General features: G+C 35.2%; 1 protein-coding gene across 1 annotated transcript in view; it reads left to right on the top strand.

Moving 5' to 3' along the window:
* PTPRQ (protein tyrosine phosphatase receptor type Q) overlaps window positions 1-12,535 on the top strand; it is a 189,965-nt gene that overhangs the window by 165,611 nt on the left and 11,819 nt on the right. Inside the window, exon 39 of the mRNA XM_045553305.1 lies at window positions 310-386. Within this exon, the coding sequence (XP_045409261.1) occupies window positions 310-386 (77 nt within the window). The remainder of the gene's footprint in view (window positions 1-309; window positions 387-12,535) is intronic.

Here is a 12,535-nt window from a genome sequence, read left to right as displayed (position 1 = left end):
TATTTTTATGCTGGTATGGAAAGACATAGTTAAATGAAAAAAGTAATTTGCAAAACACAGTGTATATCATACCGTTTGTAAGTAATTTTCTAAGAATGTCCATATAAAATTCTGGAAATATATACAAGAACATATTAATAGTCATTGTCTCTGAGTAGTAGAAATATGGGATAAAAGGAACTTCTTTAAATTCACACCCATCTGTTAAGTTGGAGTGTTTTATCATGAACTCCTTTGTATTACTTTTATAATAAAAAAGTCGTGATAATTTTAAAAGCCAATTACCATTGACTCTGTATTTTCTTCTAGATAATAATAACAGAGTGAAGCTGATAGCTGATGCTAGTATTCCAGGATCGGATTATATTAATGCCAGCTATGTTTCTGTAAGTTACTATTTTTATATAATTTATATTTTTATAAAATATAACTGACACAGGAAAGTGACTCCCAACGCTGGGAGCCACTTGAAGTCCAAGTGGGTCCTTGGTTTCACTCAAGAAAGAATTCAGGAGTGAGCTGACAGTATAAAGTAAAAGCAAGATTTATTCAGAAACCATAGAAAGTCTACTCCATAGACAGAGCAGAGGCAAGTTTTCTCTGCAGAAGAGAACTGATCCTATGGTTCCTGTTGCCTTTCTATTTAAGCAACAGCTTAATTATAGGCTAAACAAGGGAAGGAATATTCATGAAAGGGATTGTGATTTGCTGGAATCAGAGTGACACCCTCTATTTCTCCACCATCTTGGTTATAATCAGTTAGAACTTGGCCTGCCTCCATCATGTTTTGATCAGGGTAATTTGAAACTTTGTTTTGAGACTTCCTGACTCAGTCAGGTAATGCTGTAGCAATGCCCAAAGCAATGCCTAAGGCAATGCCTGCAGCAATGCCCAAAGCAATACTTAAAGCAGTACCTGCCAGTTCCCTGTCTCATAACTACTGAAATTGTACTACCTTTCCAACTATTTAAAACAACAAATTCGTCACAACCTCTATGGATCTTAATAGTTAATTATTTATAACAACACTATAAATAACCTCAACTTTATAGGTGGGAATACGGAGGCTTCTAATAGAGATATTGGTTTATGAACAATTGTTTCACTAGTACGTGGCAGATGTTCAACTTCAGGTTACAGTACCTGATCGTTCCACTATTTTATATGTTTTTTTAATATATTCTCTGTAAATAATGAAATATCCCCATCTTTTTCAATTAAAAATTAAATGGGCAGTCATGTTCATACAATGCAAAACCTGCTATTCACATCTTCCGTTCCAGATTTGCAGTCCTTCAAAGGGGATGATGATGCCTTCTATCCTCAGCTATGTGTAGAATGTATACTCAATTGTAGCTACTCAATAAACATATCTTAAATAAATCAACTGGGAGAGAATTGTGATATGCTTAATGGACTATCTTGTACATCATAGATAATAGACACTTGCTGAATTGGATTGAAAATTAAATGGGACTAAATTATTTCTCTCTCCCTCTCCTTCTCCATGGCTCTTTTGTTCCATCAATATTCATCACCATACATTGAAACCTTTATGCGCCCAAGACCCCAACTTGGTTGACACATTTATGGACTCTTAAAGTAGGAAGTGCCCTTATAGTCATCTAATTTGGTTTCTTTTTTTTTATTTCAAAATATTATGGGAGTACCAATGTTTTTGGTTACATGGCTCACTTTTGTAATTCTTGAGTCAGGGGTGTAAGTGTACCCATCACCAAGATAGTGTTCATTGCTCCTGTTAGGTAGGTTTTTGCCCATTTTCTCCTCCCCACTCCCCGCTGCTTGGTTTCCACTGAGTTTTACTTCCCTCTGTGCGCATGTGTTCTCATTGGTTAGTTCCAGTTTAATAGTGACTACATGTGGTGTTTGTTTTTCCATTCTTTAGATACTTCACTTAGGCTAATAGTCTCCGGTTCCATCCAAATTGTTTTAAATGACATTAATTCATCCTTTTTTATGGCTGACTAGGATTCCATGGTATATATATACCACATTTTGTTAATCTACTCATGAATTGATGGGCAGTTGGATTGATTCCACGTCTGTCCAATTGTGAGTTATGCTGCAATAAACATTCAAGTGCAGGTGTCTTTTTGATACAATGACTTCTTTTCCTTTGGATAAATACCCAGTAATAGGATTGCCAGATTGAATGGTAGGTCTAATTTTAGTTCTCTGAGGAATCTCTATACTGTTTTACATAGAGGTTGTACTAATTTGCAGTCCCACCAAAAGTGTATAAGCATTCCATGCCAGCATCTATTGTTTTTGGACTTTTAAAAAATAAGCCTGTCTATTGTTTTCACTTTCAAAAATAAGCCATCTATTGATTACTAACTGGGGTAAGGTGATATTTCATTGTGGTTTTAATTTACATTTCCCTGATGATTAGTGACGTTGAGCATTTTTTCATATGTTTATTGGCTATATGTCTATCTTCTTTTGAGAAGCTTCTGTTCATGTCTTTTGCCCACTTTTTAATGGGATTGTTTTTTTCCTTGCTGATTTGCTTGAGTTCTTTGTAGATTGTTATTACTAGCGCTTTATCATATATAGCTTGCAAATATTGTCTCCCATTCCGTAGGTTGTCTGTTTGCTCTGTTGATTGTTTCCTTAGCTGTGCAGAAGCTTTTTAATTTAATCAAGTCCCATTCATTTATTTTTGTTGTGGCTGTGATTGCCATTGGAGTCTTCTTCATAAATTCTTTGCCTAGGCCAATAGCTAGAAGCGTTTTTCCAACATTTTCTTCTAGAATTCTTAGGGTTTCATCCCTTACATTTAAGTCCTTTCTCCATCTTGAATTAATTTTTATAAGTGGTGAGAGATAAGAATCCTGTTTCATTCTTCTGCATGTGGCTATCCAATTTTCCCAGCACCATTTATTGAATAGAGCTTCTTTTCCCCAGTGTATGTTGTTGTCTTCTTTGTCAAAGATCAGTTGGCTGTATGTGGATGGTTTAATACCTGACTTCTCTGTTCTGTTTCATTGGTCTATGTCTCTAGTTTTGTGCCAATACCATGCTGTCTTGGCTACTATAGCCTTTTAGTATAGTTTGATATCCTCATAGATCTAGAAAAAATCATTCTATACTTCATTTGGAACCAGAAAAGAGCCAGAATAGCCAAAGAAACCTTAAGCAAAAAGAACAAAAGTGGAGGCATCACATTTCCAGAGGTTTCTTATTCTTTTCTTATTCATAGGACTTCTCACCCAGGCCTGCCATTCCCTTCAGTTCTATTAAGGCTCTCTAATATGATGTTCCATCCTTTTGCCAACATTGAACATATCTGTCCTGTGTCCCATTCCCTGAAAGCCTCTATGAAGCAGTGAAAAAAAAGAATTCATTCTAAATCATATATTGGTTTATAATTACTCCAAAATTACAATCACATATTGAGTCAAAGGAGTGAATAATGGGAGAATTTAAGACTTCTTAACAGGGAAGTGAGGGAGGGTGTGGAGAAGTTAATGTATCCTTTAAATTTTATCCTATTTCTATGTTAGAACTTTAAATTTGTACTTAAAGAACCCCAAGAATGTACTATTGTGATAAGATATTTTATTCATTTATCAAATGGTCTTTTCCCTTGAAAATGTAATTCTTTTCTAAACATTTTGTTGAAACTTTATGCTTGCTAATTTCCATTGTAGGCTAAGCTCTGCAGCATGGTAAAGTTTTACTTTGATTTATGTAATGATGTAGATATGCATTTAGATACTCAAATTTAATCACTATTCTAATAATCAGATGCCCTGTGATGCCATAGAGTAGGACAGGGGCAACCGGTTGTAACAGTGAACTATTGATTTAAACCATTTTTAATTAACCAATAAGTAGATATGAATCAACAGCTCATATCCTCTGATGTTCCACCAGCAGTGACAGCACAGGATATGAATATGATTAAGAAGGAAATCAGACAATTTCAGTAGGGGTAGCCGAACCACACAGACTACATAAGCAAAGTAATTTTCATGAACGCCCAGTGTTCCCTTTAAATATTATAGGTTGTCAGCAGACACTAGTGAGCAAATAATAATGCAGTATGAGCAACAAATTAGGAAGCCTGAAGATATAATATATATTCTGCTATAATAAGTAATGCTATAATATAGTAAATCTTACCCCAAAAGTCACCATGACTCATATGTAATGATATGCATAACCATTGCTGAGCTGCATGGTAAGGAGACTTAGATAGAAAGCACCTTATATGAAGGCAGATTTCCATATTAAGGTGGACAGTGTCCTGTGTTGCTCTTAGTTTTCAAGGAAATCTCCTTTGCCTGGGATGCTGGGACAGATGGGAATAGACATAACGATGATACTGTGGTGGTCCTCATTTCTCCACCTCCAAATTCAGGTAGGCTTTACCTCAGAAAGAATGTCTGACATCTCAATTTCTCTCTACTCCCCAGTATTGTTCCATGGCACTTCCATCTGAAAGTTCGTGAAACTTGTGGCAGGAGTAAAAGACAGAGGTTATCTATGAATGGATTCTGGGTTCCTATTTCTTTCAAAGCTAGGGACCAAGGGAAGAGAACTATAAAGGGAGGTAGAGAAGAAAGAGAAATAACTGAGGATCAAGTGGAAAACTGGGGAAGGAAAAGAGGAGGACCAGTAGGTGGTCTCAGGGATGTTCTCTAAGATTGAGAAACTCCAGGACAGGGTCCATAATAAGGTTACTATGCCAATATTCTTCTGTTCTTGGTCACTCTTGGGAATTGTGCGCCTGGAGCTAGGACTCAGGACGAGCCTGGAAAATTTTGATGAAGGATGGACTATAAGAGAGAGGTAAGAAGGAGAAGAGATATTGCAGCCTTGTAAGCAGTCACTAACTGTACCTATGACTTTAGAAATATTTTCAAGAGTCAACAGTGAAAATATTTTGATTTTAGGGACAAGAGAAAAACCCTGAACCCTCAAAATGATCTCTTCTGTAAACCTGTGGTGCCTGAAATTAGTTTAACTTGAGACACCTTTAACACAATTAGGGATTAAAGGCTATGATGCAAATGAGCTGTAGTAACATCAGAAACATCAGATTTGTTCCCATTTTGATAAAGGATTATGATACTAAAGGGTATTGAGTCTCTGAAAAAGTGAAATGCAAATGACTGGGAGAAACATTTTATAAATCAATCAATTAAAATTAATTGTTCTCTCCTCTTTGGTCCCTCCATACTGTGTATATTTAGCATACTTACCATATTCTAAATTACACTGTATCTCGTTTATCGGTTGCCTTCTCTGTGTGAGGAAGAGCATAAGGTTCTGGGTACTATATGAGGATGAACAAGTATATTTCCTCTTCTCTAAGTGCCACCTAAGGATAGGGATTTGGTCTTCATGATCTGAATATCAGTCATTCAATATGCATTGAGGACCCACAAAACACACACATATAGAAACATATAAACACATACATACTTATGCATATTATTTACAAGGATAGACAATTTGGGACATATTAAGATGAAGAATCTCTGCCTTCATGGCATTGTAATCATGTAAGGGGAGGAAAAAATATATATACACATATATGTATATGTGTATATATCTATATTTGTATATATTTGTGTACATTTATATATTCTTGTATATACATATATCTATACATGTATAAATATTAATTTTTGTATGTCTGTATGTATATGTTTGTATATGCATATATAAATACATATATGCATATTTATATGTATACGGATTCTCTCACTTTCACTCCTTTGACAATAAGACCAAATATATGATTGTACTTTGGAATAATTATCAATAAACATGACCAGTACCTTGGGGTGCCCAAATCTTAGGTCCTCCCTGGACAGCCTCAACCAGCATCAGGGCTCCCAGGAGACCCTCATTCCTCTTAGGCTTTGAAGCCCCCATGGCATCAGCATGGGCTTAGCGCTAACATGACCAGCGGGGTGGGGGTGCTGGCATGGAGAAGGGCTAGCCCACCGCGGCAGCCTCTTCCTGCCAGCAGCTAGATGCACAGGCAGAGTAGAGGTGGTCAGGAACCCCCTCAAAAAACCAAGAGGAAGTAAATGGACAGGCCCCTCCTCACCAGCAAGAGGCACAATTGGACGGAGCTGCTAATGTCATTCAGAAAGGCCTGGTTGGTGCCAGTGTCTGTCTGGCCTAGGGCCACTCCCACCAACAGGACATTAAAGCCTCCAAGCCTGTGACACTGGCAAAAAAAAAAAAAAATCATATATTTTTATATCTTTTTACATAAACACATACATATGCATACACAAACCTGTACATATAGACATATATAAATATATCACCATCAATGCCCAGCACATTTTCTTTAGGATAATAAAGTAATTGACAGTGTTTATTGAATTGAATATAACTTCACATTCCATATTTTTTTTCCCCTAGAGCTAAGTCCACTTGCTTTCTTATTTGGGTAAATAAAGAGAAGTTGTTCAAGGACATAGATAGGCCCTAAAATGTTATTATTGCCTGCATAATATGGATAAACTTTAATGTAAAAATTGTCTGCATGTTTATTTTTTTTTAAATCTTTTTATTTAGCATTTTAAAATTTTCAAAGCAATTTCATATGTCTTATTTTACAAATAGTCTTCAAAATGACTCATGAAAATAATTATTATCTCTAATTTACATTTAGGAAAGTGAGGATTAGCTAATTTAAGTGGTCTGGTCTTTACTATGTACACTATTAGAAAGGAATAAAACCAAAACCAGAGTTCTAGTCTCTAGACCTATACATTGTTTTCATTAACCATACATACTACCTTTTTCTATACAAATTTAATGAAATCTCTTTTCTTCACTCAACTTAATGCTAAAATTATTGAGATAGTATGTAGATAATTTAGGCGTGCCCATTCCAACATTCAGAATAGTTAAATCTCAAAGCAACAAGAAAAGAACTTATTGGTGTTGCCTTCTCCATGTACCTGTGCTATTCTAAAACTAATTCCATCTGCATATACAAATTCACTCGATATAATTGAATAACTGGTGGATGATATTAGAATAAAGCAAAAGAAAATATATTGATTTTCAAGCAGTGTTTAAATTACGTTTTTAGCATGCAGTTCTGTAATACCTGGGATATAGCAGACACTTGATAATTGTTGATTAAGTGAGTTCATTAAAAGGAGCGTTATATTTAAGTGGATAAGTATACATGCTTCAGAGTTCAAATGGACCTGGGTTTGAATTCTTTCTCTGCCTATTTGTAGCTGTATGACCTTAAACTTTCTGAGTTAAGTTTAATAATAATAATACCTTCCTTGGAGGCAGACATGGAGATTAAAGAAGGTATTGCATATAAGCCGCTGATTACATTGTATGACACATTGGAAGCACTTTCATAAATGCACGTTATTTTCATTTTGTTGATATTTAGTATTAATAGTAATAGATTCTACACTTTCCTGGATGGTAATCCAATGGAAAATCTTTGAGCTAATTTAACAGCTGGAATGAAAAGTGCCATCTCTGGTTAAAGATCATAATGAAAGTTGAAATGTAGAATGAAATACCTACTTTGTTCCAATTATCACAGAGCTTTAAAAACTGGTAACTATATATTCCAATTAAAATACAAGAAGTTTCTTCTCAGAAAAAGTCAAAAGTTCGCAACACAGATATTCAAAGGTAGAGGCAGATATAGTAAATAGAACTGACATCTTCACAAAATACCATGGACATGCTTCCTAAGCATGCTATCGTTAGGCGAACATTTTACCTGATGATTTTCCTTTCCCTAAAATAAATTTGCCTTTACAGGAGGGAAATTTAAATGTATCTTAACTTCCTTACATGGGAATCAAGGAAAAAAATGTGACCATATGAAGATATATTTAAATGACAGATGGTACATTGATATATGGTGTAGTAAAAAAGAAATTAAAAATAAGATTTATAAAGAATGTTTATTGTCCTGGAAAACTGAGATCATATAATGTTATTTTTGTAAATAAATGATAAGATTTAATATAAAGAATAATCCCAATTATTTATATATGTGTATATATTATACAATATAATGTTTAGTATATAGTATGTAATACAGAGTCTATGTTACTCTACATGGAATCTGGTGTCCCCTGAGGATTACTGCCTTTCTGGCATTGCTTACCAGTGGGCCTGTATTCTCTCCCATATGCACTCAGTATAAGGGCTAAGCTGCCTCGGTCCTCATTGCCATTTTCAGATCATTCTCTCTCCCTCCTCCCTAAAATCACCAGCTTAGATTCATGCCATCAGGTTTAGGACCCACTATTTCTCTTTTTGGAAGTTAACTACCATCTCCTAAGTCACTCTCTCATTTCTTAAAGACTTGACTCCAAAATTCCTACTGCGCTTTCAACACTACTTCTGTCATAATTGTTGGTGATTCAAACTCCATATAGAATAATGATCCATTGCCCTGCCCATCACTTTCTTGACCTCTTCTCTTCCAACTACTTGTCCTCCACTCAACCCCATCACTTTCTCCCATGTTCACAACCTAGACCTTGTCACCACCAACAGTTGTAGCCTCTCCATAATCTTAACTGCAGGCACCTCACTATCTCTCCAAAATGTTTCTTTCTAGAGATCACTGGACTCTGATCATTCTTCAACCCTCCTCTGAGCTACAGTCCTTTGATTCCATCATATTTTCAACTTTTTCTACCCCATTCAAGACTTCAATATTTTTCTTGCTCAGTTTGAATTCCATGCTTCTTTGTTTTGTTTCCACTGTTGCATATATCCTCAATTCTAGAATTTCTCTCTTTTAGTCTCAATCTCTTGATAAATGCCCAATCTTGGTTAAAAAAACAAAACAAAACTATGGACTTTTTTCTGTGTTATTGGATGTGAGAAGACACTAAATGACATCTCCCCTTGCCTCTCAAGAACATGGTTTGAGGAATTCTCTCTTCCGTACCATCAATTTTACTCATCTAGCAGCCAAACAAACATATTGTAATTTTTCTATCTTAAAAAAGTCTTGATATTACAGCTCTCTCTAGCTACTTCCCTATTGTTCTGTGTCCCATTTATACCAGAGCCCTGTGAAGAGTTATCTGTACTTACTACCTTCAATTCTTTTATCTCTTCAGGCCCCTCCAATAAGGTTTTAACCTATCAGCAGCTTTAACTCTTTCATCTTAGTCTTCCTGGTCTCTCTCAGTGCCTAGACCTTTGAGCATTGAAATGATCTAGAGTTCAATCCTTGAATTTACCATCTCTTTCCAAACTCATTTCCTTGATGATCTCATCCATTCTCATGACTTAAAGTAAGAGATATGTGGTGATTACTTTCAAATCTATGTCTCTAGTGTGGATTTCTTCCTGAACTCTAAACTCATATACATAATGGCCTTCTTGGCATTCCCACTTGAATATCTAATAGCGATTTCAAGTTTAGTATGTCCAATGTGAATTCCTGTTTTTCCCAACAAATCTATTCATCCTAAGACCTCAAAAACATAGGCAACAAAAGCAAAATAGACAAATGAGGTCATATCAAGCTAAAAAGTGTATGCACAGCAAAGGAAACAACCAACAAAATGAAGAGACAACATGCATAATGGGAGAAAATAATTTGCAAATTAGTCACCCAAAAAGAGATTAATATCCAGAATATACAAGGTACTCAACAGCAAAAAGCCAAATAACTAAATTTAAAAATGGGAAAATGAGCCAAATAGACATATATCAAAATAAGACACACAAACAACCAAGAGATAAATGAAAAAATGATCAACATCACTAATCAGCAGGGAAATGCAGATCAAAACCACAATGAGATATCATCTCACCACAATTAAAATGGTTATTATCAAAAAGAGAAAAAATAAATGCTGGCAAGGATGCAGAGAAAGGGGAATTATTATATACTGTTGATGTTAATGTAAACTGGTACAGCCACTATGAAGAACAGTATGGAAGTTCCTGAAACCTAAAAGTAAAACTGGCATATGATCCAGCAATCCCTCTACTGAGTATATATCCAAATGAAAGGAAATCAGTATGTTGAAGAGATATCTGCACTACCATGTTTATTACAGCACTATTTATAATAACCAAGATATGGAATCAACCTAAGTGTTCATCAACAGATGAATAGATAAAAAAAAATATGGCATATATCACAAACATGAAATACTATTCAGCCATAAAAAAGAATGAAATCTTGTCATTTGCATCAACATCAATGAGCTTGGAGGACATTATGTTAAGTGAAATAGGCCAGGAACAGAAAGATACATATAGCATATTCTCATTCTTATGTGGAAGTTGAAAAAGTTTATCTCACAGAAGTAGAGAGTAGAATAGTGGTCACCAGAGGCTGGGAAAGCTAGGGAGATGGAGAGATAGAGGTTGGATATCAAATCCAAAATTACAGCTAGACAGGAGGAATAAATTCTAGTGTCCTAAAGCACTGTAGTAGGGTGACTTATAATTAACAATTTATTATATATTTTCAAATAGCTATAAGAGCAGATTTCGACTGCATTACACATTATATACATGTATCAAAACATCATACTGTACCCCATAAAAATGTACAACTATCATCTGTCCATTGAAAATAATAAGGAAAGCAAAAAACAATTGTTCTTATTCTGAAGTTTTCCCTACCTTCCTCTGGAGTCATTATTGATTCCTCTTTTTCTCTCACACCCAATATCCAATCTATCAGCAAATTCTGTCTGCTCTGCCTTCAAAATATATCCAGATCTAATCTCTTCTTACCATACCCATTGCTACCACCCAAGCTACCAATATTTCTTGGCTGGATTGTTGCAATAACCTTCTAACTATTCTCCCTCCTTTCACCTTTAAACCCCTGTAGGCTGGTCTCCTTATAGAAACCCACATGAAAGTCTTAAACCATATGCTATGTTCAAAACCTTTCTTCCAATGGCTTTCTTTATCATTCAGAGTGAAAACCAAGGTCTTATAATTACCAATTAAGACCTAAAGCACCACTTATTTTCCGTACCCTGCTCTTTCTGACCATCTTCTAGTACTCTTCCCTCACTTATTCTACACAAGGCACCCGCTATTCTTAGAACATTCTTGACACCTGTCTCCTTTAAGGCTATTACACTTGACTTTCCTTCTACCCAGAACGCTTTTCTCCCAAAGTCCTGCAGGGTTCACTCCCTCCCTTCTTCAAGACTTTCTTCACATGTCACCAGTGAATCTTTTCTGAACACTCTATTTTCTAAAAACCCTTGCTCATAGAACTTATCCCTTTTAAAAATTCTATGTAATTTGCTTATTTAATAGACTTAGTAATAGAGACTGTCTATCCCCCCTAACTGGAACATAAGATAAATGAGGTTAGGAATTTTAATGTCTTTTGTCAGCGATGAATGCCCCAGTTTCTGAAACAATGCCTGGAACACAACAATCACTCACAAATGTTAATTGAATGGAGAAATGTGCATACTTTTTAAATTTGTTAAGAAAGCAACCAAAATATTAATGGTGCCTCACTATGGATAGGGAGATTATAGGCGAATTCTACTATCTATTATATATTTTCCTGAATTTTCCAAACATTCTACATTGAACACATATTACTTTTTAACAACAAAAAAATTCTTATACTTTTATTACATATTCAGATGTTTAAGCTGAGACTAGAAAACAAAAATGCATATAGTGTATTTAAGAGACTCAAGATTTTATCCCAGCAACTCATTTGCTAACACTGTAATTTATGAAAATCACCAGAAGTACCTCATTATTCTTTAAAGTAAAATAAACTTGTTAGATTGATTTTATGGTCCTTGAAATTTAAAATGTATATTAATTTTATATTACTATATTTTCTGACTACTGAGACAGTTTCAATGTAAAAAACTAAATTTTACCTTTAATTACTCAATCATTAGAGTATCTTCCTATTTGAAATAGATGTCATTCCACTAATACTTTTTTTATTCATACAGTACCTTTCTTTAAGAAAAATCTAAAAGCTGGGCACAGTGGCTCATGCCTGTAATCCTAACACTTTTGGAGGCTGAGGTGGGAGGATCACTTGAGGCCAGGAGTTTGAGGCTGCAATGTGCTGTGATGATGCCACTGCACTCTATCCTAGGCAACAGAGGGAGACCCCACCTCTAAAAAAATAAAGAAAAATCTACAAATACTGTTATCAATTATATAAACTCGGGTGGTATGCTGATGTTCCAGGTGAATGGACCAAGTTTCAGAACAATTTGATAGTATGCACAAAGATGTCATAATAAGAGTAGAGACAGATCTCAGGTCCTATGAGTATATTGCATTAGCAAAACTAACTTTCATATTACTGCCACATTTTTCTTGGTTCAGAGCTCTAGAGAGTAAAATACTAATGCCATAGTATAAGTAGATAAGTAATTTCTTGGTGGAAGAGTATGAAAATATCTGCACAACCCATAACAGAAACATAGTGGTGTGGGTAAGAGAGCTGGCTCTGGGCTCAGACTGCCAATGGTGAACTTTGGCAAATTACTACTTTCTTTCTAGTCTTCAATAT

This window comes from Lemur catta, chromosome 6, assembly GCF_020740605.2.
Source record: "Lemur catta isolate mLemCat1 chromosome 6, mLemCat1.pri, whole genome shotgun sequence".
In the NCBI taxonomy this organism is placed as follows: domain Eukaryota; kingdom Metazoa; phylum Chordata; class Mammalia; order Primates; family Lemuridae; genus Lemur; species Lemur catta.
The sequence above is the reverse complement of the archived record's forward strand: the minus strand, read 5'-3'. Positions and strand labels throughout refer to the sequence as shown.